Raw genomic sequence first — 19,504 nt, forward strand, 5'->3', positions numbered from 1 at the left:
CGGTGGGGCGGAGAGAACGAACAGAACCCTAGAGCAGTATTTCACGTTGTTACACCAACTACCACCAGGACAATTGGTGCGAGCTCATTCCGTTTCGCGAATGCGCCTATAACAATGCGGTTCATAGCTTGAGTACAAAAAAAAACCCCCTTTGGGAAATTGTGTCATGCAGTTACGATTTCTTTCACGCCGTTGCCACAACTACCACAGCGACAGCTTTGGACCCTCCAGAGTTTCAACAATGGATTTCATCCCTAGCCGAGGTGGAAATTGGTCCAGACCGCCTTACAACAGACTAAAGACTCCCCAAAAGCTGCCAGCGGATAAAACACCGCTCGGATTTCCCTCTGCGTGTGGCAGAGCTTGGGTGTATTTGTCTACTAAAAATCTCCAGAGATGTTGCATAAATTTTCCAAACTTGGCAAAAGATTAGGTGGGACCTTTTCAGATTACTAAAGTGATTAATGATGTCACTGCCCGATTGGATTTGCCTAACTCTCTTAGTAACATTCATCCTGTCTTCCATTCCAGCTTGCTCAAGGAGGCTCCCGCTTCCGATGCCTGGCACGACCTGCCGGAGAGGCCCCCACTGACTATTATTGATGGCCACAAGCACTCTGAAGTGGCGCCATCCTGGACTCTCGCTTTAATCATAAGCGCTTGCAATATTTAGTCTCTTGGGTGGGATATTCCTCTGGGTATAATCAATGGGTTTATTCAGTATGTGATGCCCCCACCCTTATTTCTGCTTTCCGCAGCCTTTCCGCATAAACCTGTGGGGGAGGGGTCTTCTTTAAGGGAGGCAGAGTGTAAGGGTTTCAATGGTGTTGATGATAAAGTAACCTTGAGTGCATTCCACGGCCCGGGCGATGGGCCAGCTTCATCGGCGGAGACCTTATCTCTGCGCGGGAGATGAGGTCTCCGTTCCCATGGGAAGCAGGAAGGGGGATGGGATGAATAGAGTTATAACCTGTGCTTCTGGCGGGAAGTGTCATTCCTGCCACTGCGTGTACTTGAGCTTTCTAAGATGTCTGAATAAACGGTCTTTTTCACCAAAGAGCCTTTTATTTCTGCTTCTATGGAATTCCTTACACTGGTGACAGACAAGAAGCCCTATTTGCAGAAAAATATGAAATATAAATACATAAATTACTACAAGAACTTAGAAGGGTATAACTTCACTTAGGATAGCATTGTGGATTCTACTGACTTGATAGGCTGTGTTTTTTTTAATTTGTTTGTTTGTTTATTCATTCATTCATGTTTATTAAAAGTATTTCTATCTGACCCTTGCATAGCTATATTAAGGCAGCTTACAAAGTGCAATAACATACATCAAAACCAAGAATAAAACTGAATAAAATACACTAAAATCATATTCTACCATTTAAAAGTGACTAAAATATACCTATAAAACTTAAAATGCTGCTTGCTAAAATCTAAATGTTAAAAGCAGTTCTGAATAAAAACGTCTTCACCTGACGATGGCAGGAGAGAAAGGAAGGAGCACACCAGGCTTCAGTAGGAAGAACGTTCCAAAGTCTGGGCATTACCACCAAGGAGGCTATGTCCTGAGTCCCTACTAGATGTACAGATGGGATGGAGAAATAACTTTCTCTGAATGATCTTAGTAACCACATAGGTTTATATCAGCAGTTCTCCACCTATGGATCGCAACCCCTTTGGGGGTCGAACGACCCTTTCACAGGGGTTGCGTAAGACTCTCTGCATCAGTGTCCTCCATCAGTAAAATGGATAAATGTTAGGGTTGGGGGTCACCACAACATGAGAAACTGTATTAAAGGGTCGTGGCATTAGGAAGGTTGAGAACCACTGGTTTATATGGAAATAGGCGGTCCTTCAGGTAACCTGCCCCAGTGCCATGGAGGCTTTAAAGGTAGTAGCCAGCACTTTAAATTGGGCTCAGAAGTGTACTGATAGCCAGTGGAGTTGTTGTAATAAAGGAGACATGTGGTCCATATACCTGGCTCCTGTTGTTACCACCAGGAAAATAGGAAAAATATTTTCCTGAGCCTGTTGCTGAACTACACTGGCTAAGGATCAGAGCAAAGAGACCAGTGTGGTCCAGGAGCCTCCATAAGGTTTGCAAAGGATGTATATATGTGATTGTGCCAATGTTTTACATGGTCTTGCTCTATCCCCTTTAAGGTTTAATGTAAGGCCCACCCCCCCACCCCAGTGTTGGATTTATTATTTGCCCAATGTTTAGGATTATATTTTAGATAGTTTCTCCAGTTGATTTAAGGTTTTGTTGCTGTTAATTTAGTATACTCTTGCTTATATGTATATGTGCTTGTACTGTATTGGAAGTTCTTTAAGATTTCCTCTAATGTTTAAATTAGATATGGTATTTTAGAAATCTGTACCTATGGGTAAAAGCAATAGCTTGTATCAGCTGATATTAAGAGCCAAGGAAGCTAGCCTTGGAATTTAGTTTGGGCCAACACCCGGTAGATCTCTTTAGCGGAAACAAGACCCCTTTGGATTTACAAATTGAATCTGATAACGGCACCCCAGTTAACCCAGCCGTTGAAGAATGTGCCAAGATCACCATTGGACCATTTGAACTTTCTTTTGTTGCGGGACTGAGGTGTGGGAGCCTCAGGTCATAACTCAAGGAAGCAGCCCATCTGATAACCAGATTCCTGGGTGCGTTAAACAGGCTCACCCAGTTTTATGAATGGACTCTCTTTGCTCTCCATTTCAGCACTATCATAAAGTCTTGCGGGAAGTCGCCTGACAGTGAGATCTCATGGTCCCATTCACAAAGTTGTAATTGTACCTTTTCTTTTATGTGTTGATATTTCTTTATTGTTGTACGGTAAGGGACCTGCCCTTGCCCCTTTTGACATGTGTGTATAAAAGTTCTAGTGCTTGGCTACGAGAGCTCGATTCCCCTGCCTGAGCTGTAGCAACCACTTCCGAATAAAATACTTTGCTTTTGAAGAACACCGGCTTCCTGTGCCTCACTACGTTGCCTGAGCTGAAATCACTTAATGTTACCCGAGCAGCAGTGGTAACACTGTCAGCAGTCTAGCTGCTGCATTTTGTACCAGCTAAAGCCCCTAATAAGCCTCAGTGAGGGCAGAACAACCATATTCTATAAACTCCCCATTATTTCCATTTTCTTCCTCCTAATCCTTCTCCAAACCCCAAGTGAAATACAGCATTTGTCAGAAAGCCAAGCTTATATTTGGAGTTGTATGAATCGAAGGACAACATCCTTAGGTGTTTTGAGGGAAAAGACTTGGGGGGGGGGGGGGGGGTTTCTAAAGTCCATCAAAATGAAGACAAATTTCAAGCTAAAGTAATTAAATGGGCAAACACTTTTTAAAAGGTGTCACTTTAAAGCTGGCTGGTTACTTCATCATTTTTAGGGATTTAAGGTGTAAAGCCAATAATTTAGTAAGTAGATAGAATACTGGTCTGGGGCTGGGAGACCTAACCCATTAGTGGTATTAGGCAAGTCATCATTTCTTACTTTCATTTATTCAGGCCCTTTCAGTAAAACATGGGTAATGACCAAGAGTCCATATGTGACAAATGGCATGAGCAACAGCGGTTACTCATCCTGAACCTAAAGGTCATTTTAGAGGCAATGAGCTCCTGAATACATTTCGTAAGTGGTCACTCGATGCCAGGCCTGCACCATTCTCAGCCTGGCATCTTGCACGTCTGCACCAAGGCCACAGATGGCCCATCCATTATCATCGCCCGAGGCAAAGGAGGCCCCCCCCCCTGCTTGCATGAAACTAATCAATAGAGCTTAAATGTTCACTCTTATCTGCCTTCCTCCGATGGAGTGAACTGTTTGTTTTAAACAATGCTTCTATTCCCACCGTCCTTTATAATGCTGATATTATGGGAATGCGAGGACAGGGGATTGTAGGTTGCACCATTCTGTAACTTACAGGTATATACCAGAGGTCAGAGAGCCAAACGTTAGTTTTGGCTATCTGAGCCCTGGGCTTACATGGTTCCAATAAAGCTCTTGAAACCTTCTTGAGTCTCATTTGATGACAGGAGTAACAGATCCTTACATCCGAGGCCCTTCATATTGAAACACTGCATTGGGTGTCAAGATTTCCTAAGTATTGCCATAAACAATATTCTAGATGTTTGTTGGTTTTGTTCAGCTCTAGAAAAACTGGACAGCTAGTAAAATATTCTTGCATGAAGGTGCACACATGATTACAGCCAGATTAATGCAAGGGACTTTTTCAATAACTATTTATTTATAGCAAACATACAAACAGAGCAACTTTCCTTTGTTGGTTTTCTTTTCAGTGAAGTTTCTGCTCCCAGTCCCTTCTGCAAACACTCCCTCATAGGACTTCTGGCTTCTCCCCACTTCCTTGGGCCTAACAGATGTTCACATTTCATTATATTTTCTCTCCTGTGAGTTCTGTCATACTGGCAATAAGTTTAACTGCTAGGTTTTTTTTCATTTATATTTCAAAAAGCACACTCACTTGAGGTGACTATTAGTCACCTCTGACAGCAGCAGGAGATTATTCCACCTCTTAACAAATTCCTACCTCGATCTATACAGGCAAAAATAAATCTCTATAATGTGTGTTGAAGATTTGGGTAGATTATTGACACATCTATAGACAAACTCTGAGATTATGCTTACATTGGCTCTCACATCAATTTTGAATTTCACTGGGAGTCCATTAACCTGCAGTGAAACCTCCCATGAATCTGTACAATTGTCAAAACATCTCCTCATCCCATGGAAATGTTTGGAGGATGGTGGCTTTTTGGCTACTTCCTGAATCCTTTTAATTTCCAGGCTAAATGTACTTTCTGTCTGCAATTTTTGGGATAAACATTTGTCTAAAATACCCACTACTAGTCTGTTTCCGATGGAGTAATTTTTGTGGCCTCCAAATTCACAGACATCTGCTTTCTAATGTATCCATCTTCTGTATGCTACTGTCAATTTCCCTGGTTTCTGGTTTCATTGGGGGAAATCAGACTCTTTTGTGGATGGGGTTCTCCTTAGGCACAAAATATTCATCAAATTTTCCCAGGATTAAGAGATCTTTATTGTTGTCCCCTTCATCAGTATATGTACAAGAGTTAAATAACTACACTGGTGGTCCCATAGCTTAAAGTAGGGTACATACTTGAACGCCTTATGCATATGCATTTAGTTTTGTAGCCATCCTATATTTAAAATAAAAGTGGTTTCCAGTTAGGCTAAGTGATGGCCTACTAAAGTAAGAGGTCTCTGGTAGAGAAAGCTTTGTCATGATAGCCCTCATTTCCCTTTCTTCTGTGTTCTTTCATTGATAGCTAGGGTTGCCAACCTCCAGGTGGAAATGTAACTGCTATTACAGTTGACCATAATCAGTTCCCCTGGTTAAAATGGCTGCTTTGAAGGGTGGACTCTACGGCATTAGAGAACCAGCGTGGTATAGTGGTTGGAAGCAGTGCACTCTAATCTGGAGAACAAGGTTTGGTTCCCCACTCCTTCACTTGAGTGGCAAACTTTTATCTGGTGAACTGGATTTGTTTCCCCATTTCTACACATGAAGCCTGCTGGGTGACCTTGGGCTAGTCACACTTCTCTCAGGACTCTCTCAGCTGCATCTACCTCACAAGATGTCTGTTGGGGCAGCATTTCCCAAACATTGATTTCTATTGCCCATCACAATAGATCTGCAGATACCACTTGCAGGTTGGCAACCCTACCTTCAGGTGTAACTTTGAAAATATCGCTTATTCTAGATCACATATTTGAACAAGTTAAAAAAATTTTTACAAGCACCATATCTGTCATAAAAAGAAATGTGAATTGCAACCCAAAGAACAATGTGATGAGGCTTATGCACTCCATACAACTTCAGACTGTATTGTTCTCTTTTAGAAAAATACAAAAACCAACTGGCATAAGCATTAAAACTGAATAATAATGGACATGACCAAAGTTGTTCTCTGGAAAAGAGCCAGTGTAGTATAGCAGTTAGACTGTTGGATTATGATCTGGGAGACTCAAATTTGAATGTCCACTCTGCCATGGAAGCATGTTGAATTATCTTGGCGCAGTCACACACTTGCAGAATAACCTACCTCACAGAGTTGTTGTGAGGATAAAATGGAGGAGGGAAGAATGTTGTAAGTTACTTTTGGTCCTCTTGCGGGAAAAGTGGGGTACAAATTAATTAAGTAAATAAATAATCTAATTGATGAATAATGCTTAAAAGCAGAAGCGTATCCAGAGGAAATGGTACCTGGGGGCAATACCTCCTGTGGGTGCCCCCTGCCCCTGTGCCCCCACACCCCCTGTGCTCAGGGGCTCAGGGACAGGGCTCAGACCAAGCCCCACCCTGCCTCTCTGCAGGCCGGCTCCTGCTGTCCCCAGAGCCTGGGGAGGGCAAAGCTGGCCTGCATGGAGCCCGGGGGTGGGGGTCAGCAGCGGGCAGCCTAGGTGGGGTCCACAGCTGCCCACTGCTGAGCCTGCCCCACCTCCCTGCAGGGATACACGCCATTTCATCACGTGGGGCACACACCAGCTGGGTTGCCGCGATCCATTTTTAGTCACGATGATGGGGAGTGACTCCCACATGTTTCTATAGGCCATGCAGCCTCTGCTTAAAGCAGCTTAACATCCCGGTCCTGATTAGAATTGTGTTCATATAGTCCTCAAGGTGGGGCCTGGAAATCTCCTGGAATTACAACTGACCTCAATATGACAGAGATCAGTTCCTCCGGAGGAAATAGCTGCATTTGAGGGAAAACTATGTCAAAGTACATTGCAGACATCCTTCTCCTCTCCAAATTCCAGCCTCCTGAGGCTCCTCCCCCAAAATCTCCAGGTATCTCCCTACTCTGTTGGCAACCCTAATTTTCAACTTCTGGACACTCATGTGATTGCATCCTACACATTCCATAATATGTAGGTTCATTATTCACTGGTGAGAAAAGGGAGGGCCATGATGTCAGAAATCCTTTTTACTGGTATTTTTCCAGACAAAAATACCAGAGAAGTTCCAGAGAGCAACTTAAGTTTGTCAATTCTGATGCTTGACTGATATAAGAAAAAGAGAACAGAGACTCCCAACAAACCACAACACATATTATAGTATGAGTTTTCATAGACTGGAGTCCATTTTATCAGTCACTTTGACTGAAAAGACTGTGGGATGGGGAAAGACTACTGATAATTAGAAGAGGAATTGATTCTTCAGAAGCTTTAGAAGAAAGGAAGCTAAATGAAAGACTCAAATGCTCAGGAGATGAGCCTATGGATCAGTGTGTTTTAGATCACACCATAGTGTCCCTATGGAAAAACATCAGAACCCTGCAGTCACACAGAGACCCCCCAAATATCTCTTTTTGTTCTCAGTGAAAGCAAAATACTATGTTTTTATCCTTCAGCTTACCATGAAGTATTCAACTGGTTCACCTTCACCTAGATTTTAAAATTGCTCTTCACTATCCTGCTTTGTTTGATAACTTCATCAAACATCAACAATCTCAGTTTTATTTGGTTACACTAAGCATAAGTAGAACACTCCTTCATAATTAAGTGTAAACCCCCCCCCCCCGTTTTCTCCCTCTTTTCTCCCTTCAAATTCGAATGATTACAGATCACACTTTTTGATCTTTCTTCATAATATTTCCTTTGGACCAAGTTTGCAATTAGTAGCTCGAGAAAAGCCTAATAGTATTTTTTTTTTAACAAAAATGATCTTTTAAAAAATCTTGTTTATTATCCTTAAGCCAAAAAGATATTGGGGGTAGGGGAGAGGAACTGCAATTGTACAAAAATACTAACAACATTTTCATTTTTGCTGAATAATTTCATTATCACAGAACAAATATGAAATATGAGCTGCCATTGCCTTCTTCCCAGGACAGTGAAAAGCTAAGTATCAAATTAGAATATTTGAAAGATGAGACCCAAGGAACAAAATTGTTTGAAGAAAAATTGTGGTACAGAAGATGTCTTTAAAATGTATAATTATAAAACTGCAAATTGGTTCATGTTACAGCCTCATCATATTGTGATAGGGATATTGTATAAATTGCTAGCTGCTAGCTGCTTAAAGGTAATAGTACCCATATGCCTCATTTGAAGTCTGAATTGATGTACTGACCAGATAGACAGAAATTTCTATATGTAAGGCAGTATCTTAAATTACATGGAGGTAGACTTACCTCTGGGAAGACAATCCTTTTAGTTTAATGTGTGCTGAAACTGTATCCTGACATGATAGTAGATAAACTATCAAGAGAATCCTAGCAGGGAAAATCTCATTCATCCTGAACCACATTCTCTTTTTAATGAAAACAAATCTTTTTCATTTTTGGCTTGGAAATCCTCTGGTCCTTCTTTAGGAAGTGAGCTGTCTCTAAAGAAAAGAAAAAGAGTATATTGTGCCCTGAGTGCTCCAACAGTACTGTCAATCATTGACAAAAAGGCCCAGGCTATGCTCTGAAGGACACAACCTTTTTGAAAGCCGATTCCCAAGTATTGGGCAAAGAGACATTTTAAACAAGTGATTGCTTAAATGTTGAAGTTGGCTAAGCATTACAAATGGAACCAAACCAAAATTATCGACAAAAAGGTTAGACAAAAAGGCTAGAGAAAAGAGTTAGGGGGGAAAAAACCCTGCTGCTTGGTAAAGAAACTACACTCTTTTCTATTTATATCATGCACACATGCTAACCTGTATATTTTATATTTGTAACTTTGTTTTAGATTGTAAAATATGTTATATTCATTATTTTATGTTCAGCTGACTATGACATGGGCCAAGGCCTTCACAACCCTGGCCCCAGTCTGATCGAATGCCCTCCCTGGTGACATTCAGGGCCATGCGGAGTCTGTCTCAGTTCCGCAGGGTCTATAAAACAGAGTTTTACTGAATTTTACTGAATTTTTTTCAAATTTTAGCTCAAGCCTAATGATCACCACAAATATATAGAAGAATTATCTAGACTCATGGAAGTCCAGATGGCACAAGACCAATCCTTCCCAGGTCCAGGTTGACCTAAGCAAAGTTACCTGAATGAAGAAGAGTTAGAGAAGAAAACTTGGATTTATATCCCCCTTTCTCTCCTGTAAGGAGACTGAAAGGGGCTTACAAACTCCTTTCCCACCCCCGTTACAACAAACACCCTGTGAGGTAGGTGGGACTGAGAGAGCTCTGAAGAACTGTGGCTACCCCAAGGTCACCCAGCTGGCCTGTGTTAAAGTGCACAAACCCAGTTCCTCCAGATTAGAGTACACCAGCTTTTAACCACTACGCCACTGCTGCCACATAGAAAAGTTTTGCAAAATATTTCATTGAATCTTACTAGTGAATTCACTTAGGGGGAAAAACAATAACAAAATGTACACAAATGTACACAATAACAAAATGTATAGGTCCCTAAAGGAAGTGGCATTTCATTTTTCCCATTGCCTGACTCAATAAAATAGTTTTCAGCGTTGAATACACATTGAGTTATTGCTTAGATCATAATGGTTGTCATGTTTACCTGCTCAATCACTGCATCACTGGGATCTAAATCTTTGTTTTTCAAACCTATTTGAGAGGAGAAAGAGTCAATTCAAAATATACAGCTCTCTTAATTCTATATGGTGCATGAGCCCAGTCATTAAGTATGTCTTAAGTCCAAAGTCCAAGCAACCTTTAATATTAATGACTGCTTTGCACAGTTGGATGCCTGCATTCTTGACACATCTAGAAATATCGAGAGCATTAAATCTATTTTCCACCTCTAGATAGCATGAAAAACCTACCATATGTGATTAAAGTTATTTGTGGATCTTCTCTAGAAATAAGGCTGGGCATAGTTTTGTGCAATCAAGCACACCTGCAATTTCAGAATGGTCAGTAGATCATTTTGGTGTGTATGCAGCAGGGAATAGGAGAGGTTTAGAAAGATTTAAGCACCAGCACAAATTACAGACATGGTAAAATAAGTCTTTAATTGCAGAATGGTCCATATTGAAAATGATAGCTAAAAGTTAAACATCCAAAATTAGAAACTATGGATGTTATCCTCCAAGTGGGACTTGGGGATCCTCCAGAATTACATCTCTTCTCCAAATGACACAGATCAGTTTCCCTGGAGAAAACAGATGCTTCGGAAGGTGGACTGTACAGCATTATAACCCACTGAGGTCCCTCTCCTTCTCAGACTTCATTCCCTAGATCTCCAGGAGTTTCTCAACTGGTATCTAGCAATCCTAACCCCCACCCCCTGCTGATGGTCAGCGGTTACCTGGCAACTCTAATACTAAACTCATCTGAAATGACCTCAAAGTTCACTAATACATTGGTTACTTGACACTTTTCATTCCTTTAGGCTCTGGGCATTTCCATTCACTAGTTTAAGAAGCTTTGTTGGAGAAGTGGCTACAACTTTATTGGTTACAGCAGCTTTCAGAGCCTTGGCACAGCATGAAACAATGGATCAAGTGAACACCCTGTTGGCCGATATACCCCTCCGCCTCACCCCAGATCCCTGCTGAGTGAGGGGGATATTAAATGGGATGGCAGGTTGAACCTGCTCTGAGCGCCCCCCGGCCCCACGCCCCCTGCCCCCTAAACTCGGGAGTGGGGCATGGGGCCAGGGGCAGCTCGAATGGGCACCGCAGTGGCAGGCTGATCATTTGAGCTGCCCCCACCACGAGCCGCCCCCACCTCCCTGCAGGCCACCTCCTGCCCTCCTGAGGCCCTAAAGGGAAATTGCGGTCAGGGTGCCATGGTGGGTGGGCCATGGGGTGGCCTGCCACCATGGTGCCCATTTGAGCCACCCCTGCCTCTGATCCCTGCCCCTGAGGGCCTGGGGAGGCAAGGAGGCAACTTGGATGGGCACAATGGTGGGGGAGAGGCCAGCACAATCCCCCAGCGGGGGAGAGGCCTCCCGGCTGTATGGCTAGGCCGATCCTTGGGCACCAGCATGATCTTCCAGCAGGGGAGAGCCCTCCCAACCGTGCGGCTGGGCCTGGCCTTAGGTGCCAGCAAGCAGCGCCCTGGCATGGGGGGAGCTGCTGGGCACCAGCCATGTCACTCTGTTGCAGGAGAGGCTGGGTGCAGGGACAACGCCCCCCCACATGACTGAAAGGCGTGCACCATGTCCCTATAGGCGGTATCCCCCTGCCAATTGGAGTGAGGGCAGCCAGACAGCTCCTGAGCTGGGCATGTTCCCAAAGCACTCACCCAAAAAGTCCTTAAGGGGATCCCCAAGGAAGAGGAAAAGGGGCAAGTAAGTCGCTTCCTTCCAGAAATGAACCCAGCTCCATGCTGATACTACCAATACAGTTGTGACATGAAAAGAACTTTAAATAAACAGAAGCGCAAAGCCAAGCATAAAACACAAATGAAAATGCTTAAGTCAAGGGAGGGCTAAGGTGGGGAAACATAAGGCTGTTTGAGGTGGTTTAAAGAGAGCTGCTCTTCCTCCCCTTCCAGTAAGGTCCCTGGATCAAGCCACACACATCCAACCAGGCTCAGACAAAGCCCAATTGGCATGGCTGAGGGAGGGAGGTCGCATAGCCAGGATGAAGAAGGTTGAGGCCACCAGGAAGCAGAGCCAGCTCATGCTTGCACAAAGTCCTCCTGGCTGCTGGGCTGCTGCATAAGCAGAAGTCTGCCTCAACTCACAGGAAGGGTCACCTTCCCTCCCCCTTCACCCCTTTCTCCCCTGCAGGCCTGCAAACATGGTCAGGTGAGTCTGGGGCCCTCTGTTATAGTATTCTGTAAGCACTGGAGGAGCTCATTTTAAAAATCTTGCTTTAAGTTCAGTTAGGATGTATTTCAGACTAGTGCCATTCCCAGGTAGCTGCTCCACCTGTGAGATATTGTGATATTGATGGTCTAGTTTCCGTTGGCTTGTAGACAAGCACAGTCACTGGTGACAGGAATATTTTTAGTTCCATGAGTGTTGAGTATTCTTCATTTGAAGCATGTAATTAGAAGACTTATATACAGTCCTCTTGTAGTAAAACAGAAGATTAGCGTTCTATGTAAACAAATTTGGTTGCATTCTTTGCTGTTCTCAGTTCCAGTTGAGTAGCTTTCGATGGCTCTTATGTGAATAAAATCTTGCCTTCCTTAATCTTATGCTTAAACTTCCATAGGTACTACTTCCTCTTCATTGGCCTTCCATTGTACATTGGATTTATCCCAGCTAAAAGCTTCCAAATTCCAAGCACTAAATGCTCAATTACGGTTTTCACTTGGAATGGTTGCTTAAGATCTTTCGACTGCTACATTAAAGCAGCTAGTTGATGGCCCAACTTTCACAGCATCAGCTATTCACAAAATAGTTGATGTGCAATTTGCTTTCAACTGATCCAAAAATCGATGTGTAGTGATGGTGAACTTGAAGGGTGGGAAAGTGCACAGCACCACAGTTTGCAAAGTGTTTATGTAACAAGTTATTGCTAATTCAAAAACACACAATATAGTTATTATGAAGATGTAAAGGCAAACATTAAAACTTCCAAATGGCTTCCCCTCAAGACACATAATATAAATATAACAGAGTGATTTTAACTCTTGTCTTACAGTACAATTATAATGAACAGAAACAGAAGCATTGGTATACAAATACACAACAGTGACAGTATACAGGCTAATATCCCATTTCAATGTCTCTTCTTCAAATTGTGACCTTTTGACTCTACATCAAACAAGACTATAATAAGTACAACCCAGTGGGATACCCCATGTCCCCAGGCATCCCCCCAGTGGAGGGTGCAAAAATTTCAGGTTCATTTGTGGGTTTTTTTATTTTTAGTGTTTTCCCATTTTTGACTTGCAGGGGACACAGTTTTTAGGCTAGATACAACCAAGTTTCAAAAGAATCAGCACCCAACACTTCATTCAGGTTCCAACATTCTCACTGCGGCATGTTTCTAGTGAAGACATCTAGCACTGTCCCTGGGGGGGGGGGGGTGCCTGCTGTCAGGGGTGCAATTGTTAAGCTAGCAGCACCAAAATTTCAGAGTATCTTTAGGAGACCCTCCTGATGATACCACCCAGGTCTGGTGAAGTTTGGTTCATGGGGGCCAAATAATCTCCTATTAGCTCTAATTGTACCTCCTTTGGGAGCCCATAACTTTGGACCCCTAGACCAAATGGGATTACCACCAGAGACCTGGGTGGTATTAGGCCAGCCAGTGAGACCGCTCCTGGGTGGGCACCACCCAAGTTAAGTTATTGAGGTTTGGTTCAGGGATTCGAAAGTTATGGACTCACTAAGAGGGTGCCCATCCCCATTGTTTCTAATGGTGGGCTAATAGGAATCTTGGGATCACCCGAGACTAAGGACATAAGAACAAAGCCAGCTGGGATCAGACCTAAAGGTCCATCCTAGTCCAGCTCTCTGCTACTCCACAGTGGCACTTTGGGAGCTCACATGCAGGATGAGAGCAAGTGGTATTCTGCATTTATGCTCTTGGGCACCTTGGACTGTCCAGGCATTTTGCAATCTCTCGGATCAAGAAGGGGATCAAGATTATTTGGCAGCCATAAATCAGCTTCCTCCTCCATGAAATCTGTCCAAGCCCATCGCAAAGAAGCTATCGAAGTTAGTATGCATCACCTACCCTCCCTGTGGCAGCATATTCCAAACACCAATCACCTGCGTTGTGAAGAGTGTTTCGCTTACTAATGTAGAATCTCTAATTCTTCCTGGCATTTCTAATGATATGCCCCCTGGTTCTAGTATTGTGAGCACAGAGAAAAATTTCTCTATCAGCATTTTCTATCCCATGCATAATTTTATATGGAACTTCAATCATATTACCCCTCAGACATCTCCTCTCCAAGCTAAAGAGTCCCAAAGCGGCTGCAAGCCCTCTCCTCATAGGGAAGGGTGCTCCAGGTCCCTCAGATCATCCTCGTTGCCCTTCTCTGCAGTTTTTCCTATCTCTTCAATTATCTATTTTTTGCTGCAGGATGTAAGCCAGAACTGGAAGACACAGGTAACTCCAAGGTACGGTTGCTTCACTGCTTTACTCTCCTGACAATCACGCACAGTTTCCAATTTCCTCAATTCCTTTTCCTAATTATCCCCAGCCATAAAGTTTTGCCGCTTTTCACGGCATCGCCATGCATTTGAAAGTTGACATGTCCCATGGAACTACATATCAGCTAAGGCGGCCAAATCCACTTTCCTGGTCTGTGGCTTGATGGCACTGAACCCTATGGCGTGTATGTGAAGTTTATGGATTTTTTAAACCCCTATGTGCATGGCTTTACATTTTGCACCACCATTGAACTGCATTGCCGTTTATTAGCCCACTCACCTAATTTATCAAGGTCCACTTGGGGAGACTCTTGCCAATCGCTTTGCGGTTCTCACCACCCTACACGGTTTGGTATCATCCACTAGAGCTTGGCCACCACCGCTACCCACCCCTAGCTTCCAGGAGTCGTTTTATGAATGGTTAAAGAGCACTGGTCCCAAAACGGATCCTGGGGGGACACCACTCCCTACATCTCTCCATTGTGAGAATTTCCCATTTACACCCACTCTTTGCTTCCTGTTTCTCAACCAGTTTTTCCATAGGTGGACTTCCCCTTTTATTCCTTGATTGCTGAGTTTTCTCAATAATCTCTGGTGAGGAACTTTGTCAAAAGCCTTTTGGAAATTCAAGTAGACAATGTCCACTGGTTCCCCCTTATCCACATGCCTGTTTCCTCCAAAAGAACTTCACAAAGTAGTAGAGGTTTGTGAGACAGGATTTGCCTCCAAAAGCCATGCTGACTCTTTTCTGCAAGCAGAGTCTTGCTTTTCTCATCATGTGTTTTCTACATTTTACATGACCTACTGCTTGAGGGGTCCATAACTTTGCTGGACCCGTGAAGTCAAACTTCCTTGGAAACCCTGGGCGGTATCATCAGGAGAGTTTCCTAAAGATACCCTGAACTTTTGGTGCTGCTAGCTTATCAATCACACACCTGACAGCAGGCACCCTCCAAATTTTCCCCAGATTCTCCTTTTAAATCCACCCCCTTCGGCATGGACTTAAAGGAAGAATGTGAGGTTCTCAGTTTATATATAATTCACATCCCAATGAACGCAATGCCTACAGTTTAATCATTGAAAGTGATGCTGTTTCAGGGTGGAGAAAAATCCACCCCCAAACATTGAAAGTGATGCTGTTTCAGTGTGGGGGAGAATCCACCCGAATGTTGTTTTAACTGGGGACACCATATTCTCTTTTTAAGGTTGATTTAAAAGAAGAATCTGGGCTCCCTAGTTTAAATGCTGTTTAGGGTTGGATTCCACTCAAGGTGTTTTGTGAGAGATGATGCTAATTTCCAACCAGGTTACATAGAACTTACTCCAGCTATCAGCCAAACTAAAGAAATTATCCTATATGAAATACAAATCTGTAATAAATGAAATAAAATACACACCAATTACTAGGCAAACACACATATCTACCCACAAGTGAATAAAATGAGAAATTTCTCAAACCTGATTGGAAAACTCACTGTATACTATAGATCAGAGGTCTTCAAACTATGGCCCTCCAGATGTTCATGGACTACAATTCCCATCAGCCTCTGCCAGCATGGCCCAGAGTGGCCAGGAGCTGGTGGGGTCATTGACCCTCAGTTCCTTATCTAGGGAGGTCATAGTCTGGACTAAGACCCCTGATCATCAATGAAGCCATATATTCAAATAAGCATATGTGGTCTGGAAGGCAAGAAGGCTGAAGTGAAAAACTATTACAGTAGTGCTTGGGGGTAGATAGTATAACCCTTTTCAAATTTGACAGCTACTTCCGGTCCCGCCCCCTGAATTAAAAGGGGGAGGGAAATTAAAGGCTGTGTATTAAAGTTGGAGGAGAATTAAAGGGTGAATAAAAGGTGAATCAAAAGGGTGAATAAAAATGCTTTGAAACATGAGGTTTGATTTTGCCATTAGGGTTGTGTGTAGGAAATGGGTTTGTGTTTTTTAGCTGAGGTGGCAGTAACAGATCTGGGGGCATGAAGGGGATCCAGAGAGCAAGATACCTTGAGTACGTTCCCTGAAGCTGGGTACAGTGATCATGTAATGTTTGAGAAGGAGTGCTTCTCTCATTTTTTACAGAGCTCTTCCTGGAGAACACTGTGGTGAGATAGCAAACCCTGTCCGAAGCAAACCCCTGTCCCTTAAGATCACATGGCACTCTATGTTTTAAACCTCCCAAAAGGTTTTAGGAAGCAGAGAATATGACCAGCCAGGAGTTCCCAAAGGAACATCTACAAAAGCAGTCCCTCTCCTCCACCCCAGTGTTTTTAAAATCCCACAGCACCCTTTCAATAGTTTTACACACTCTGTGGAGAACACAGAAAAAAAAACCCTCCCACCCCACTTCTTCTCTCTCTTTTCTCACACCTCCTCCCACTACAGTGTTTTTTGAATTCAAAACAATCCTATGAAGTTTTTTTACAGTCCTATGTTTTTGCAGCCTGTTAATACATATTCTTTCATTCCCAGAGCCTGTGTGCCCTTTTGCTGCTTCAATGTAAGCCTTCCCCAAAATTAAGCTGGCAGAGCTAATTTACATTTCCAAAGATACAATACCGCCGGATGCAAGGTCTACCCCATCCCCATCCCCAGCATCAGAGATCCACACAGCATCCCTCCTTTTGGAATGGGGGAAACAATTGATCAACGTAATATCCTGCCTGAATCAAAAATGGCTCACATTCCCCGAATCTCATCCTGGCTTTTGAAAGTTCCTACAGGAGCTAAATTAACTTACACACTTTATAAAATGATATAAATGGAGAACGTATTGAACCATTTGAAGGTCATGGGGATACAAGTTTCTGAGGTGTTTCCTGCCACAGGATCACTTCACAAAATAGTTTCACCCGTATCCCCAAATGCCTTTTCACCGCATCCTTCAGCCCCTAGGTGCAAAGCCAGAATCCTCTCATTCCAAAGCGTGAAGAGGCTGGCCAGCCGGAGCCTCAAATCCCAGCACCCTTTGAAAGAAAGACCATATGTCCGGTCAGTGCCAGATGTACAGAAAGCATTGGACAGTGCGACAACACTTTTGCACAGTAGCTACTTGTGGTTTCATGAGATATTCCCACAGGTAGAAGCGCGCACACACCAACCCTGCCAGAGTAGACCTGTCCCAATCAAACCACATGCCCTAGAGCCAGAGCCAATTTCCCTCCACCAAAGTCGCTATCCATAAACTAAGGAAACATCTCTGTCCTCTGGCGAAGTACCGTTTTCCCATATGTTAAGACTTTTTTTTTAAAAATAAGAAAGCCCAAGTCCCCATTTATTTTCCTATGAATGGAATATGTGACTTTTTTTATCTAAGAACAACACTATACAAAAGTGCAGGGCCATTATTATCCACCTGGAGGTAGAGTTTAGAAACAAATGAAGAAAATGTGTGCAGGCAACCTGAGAACTGGATAGCCAGTTAATAATTTGTAGCAGTTAAAGGGAAATCCTGAATAGACATTTGCCGCGTAGGAATGGTTTTTATTAATTCGGTAGATTTCATAGGTGTAGATTAATGAATTACAGTTTTATATACCCCTTCTAGGTTTTTTTCACCATGCAAGTGGGCTATGGCATTAAGCCCACAAATCCAAAAGCAGATATAGAACAGCACCCGAAGTTACAGCATTCCTAAAAGATTACGTTACAGTTGCACGTGTTTGTAGAAGGAATGTTCCCACCAGGTCCTGTTTCCCCACCCTTCCTTGTAAGCACCCAGGATGGTGGTAGGGTTGACGATCAGTGCTTAGCGCAATTCTAAGAATCCCCTAGAGGAGTTTGTTTGTACGACATTTTACCACGAAATGCATGTTAGGTGACCAAAGCCAGGTCCGCAATTCCTTCTAAAGGAGCACCACACTGCAAAGCGCCTGTTGTGGGGAGATTAAGAGAAGCAGTTTGAATGTCCTGAAATCATGGGGCAGAACCTCCCAGCTACTAGGAAAGCACACAGGCCTAGTTTTTCCAAGGGGAAAAGACACGTAGGGGACAACTGTATGGAATCAGGGCGATTCAACCACGTCCTTACAGACAGAGTTCGCAGGGAACGAGCACAGAGGTCAGAGAGAAATAGAGGAGTTTGGCTATAAACCAGAACCAAGGTTATCCAGATTTTATGACAGTTCAGGGTGGTATGCGTCCATATAATGTCAAGACAGAGCACTTTGGAGATCACTTCTGGGGCTGGGCCACATAGGCATTTATAACCTGCACCCACCCCAAAAAAAACACACACCTTCCCTCAGGACATCACCCCCCAGACTCTCCATGGAATTTCCCAGTCAAGATTCTATACTTAAATCCCCAAACTCTTTGCTGAGATCTAGATGCTTGCTTGTGACCCAGAAGAGAGAAATGTCCTCCTAAAGGAGCTTTTGTTATTTATCGGGTCCCTATATTGTTTTGCTATTGTTAAATTTGTTTCAACGGGAATGTATTCACTAAAACCTTGCAATACCAGTTTTAGATTTAGATTTTTAGTTTTAAGAAGCCGCCAGCTATTTTAGATTTCTTTTTATTTCCAGGAATGCTGCTAAAGGCTTTTAAGAATGACAGCAATACCATTCTCTTGCGGAGAGAATGTTAAATAATCATGTCTAAGATTCAAAGGCCAAAATGTTTTTTTCCTGGACTGTGAGGGTGCCTAGTCAAATGGATTTTTTCTACAAATTTCTTTTCAAAATTATATTCCCATATAGCAGATACACTTAAAAAAGTGGCAGGGGGGAACTGGGGTTGTGTATTTGCTAACATACTACCTACGACAAACAAAGTTTTACAAACCAGCTTTTTTAAAATGCCTTTTAAAACTCTTTAGATTACCCTCCAAAATCCTAAACCTGATGGGATACCCCTCCCTGAAATATATCTAAAGTTAAGCTGTAGCAAATTTAAGAGTTGTTCAGTAGTTTCTAAAAAATTCTGGTGGGAGTTTTCACACATCTACCCAGAAAGCGGGCTGTTTTCTAGATGATTTTTAAAAGCATGCCTTCCAGGACAGCCACAGCACAAAATACAACAGAGGGTCTTCACATCTTTTATGTAAGCCCTGCTTGTCCTAAAAGCAGGAGTTAGAGCTGTATCAGGACAAAACATCTATCTGCATAGTAGGCAGAGCACAAGGAGATATTTTTTTCCTGCCAAGGAGATAATTCGGAGAACGGCATATATCCTACACTCCACAAGGTTTAACTTTTGTCAGGGAGGTCTTTTTTAAAAAATACAGAGGGATGTCAATTAAGACCTTTACAATCAAGCACTCCAATACCGTTCTTTCTGTAGCAAATCAAAAGCTGCCCTATCATTCAAAAGCAGTTCCCTAAAAGAAACAACTAACTAGAGCTAAAGAGGGTTTTACTCCTAGTTTCCTGGGACTCTAGAACTTTACCATTTTGTACTCCTAAGGGTCAATGATTATTTAGACATCCAGAGGTGTTTTTTTATTGTACCATCCCTAGGCAGTGGAAATCACGTTGGCCTCACGTTA

The 19,504-nt window shown here is 43.0% G+C and overlaps 1 protein-coding gene across 1 annotated transcript in view; it reads right to left on the bottom strand.

The window, feature by feature from the left end:
* The window catches only part of C8A (complement C8 alpha chain), a 49,597-nt gene extending 41,225 nt beyond the window's left edge, over positions 1–8,372 (bottom strand). Inside the window, exon 1 of the mRNA XM_048498040.1 lies at positions 8,191–8,372. Coding sequence (XP_048353997.1) covers positions 8,191–8,306 — 116 coding nt within the window. The 5' untranslated portion in view covers positions 8,307–8,372. The remainder of the gene's footprint in view (positions 1–8,190) is intronic.
* Positions 8,373–19,504: the final 11,132 nt, after the last annotated feature.

The sequence above is a fragment of the Sphaerodactylus townsendi genome, linkage group LG05, assembly GCF_021028975.2.
Source record: "Sphaerodactylus townsendi isolate TG3544 linkage group LG05, MPM_Stown_v2.3, whole genome shotgun sequence".
Taxonomy (NCBI): Eukaryota; Metazoa; Chordata; class Lepidosauria; order Squamata; family Sphaerodactylidae; genus Sphaerodactylus; species Sphaerodactylus townsendi.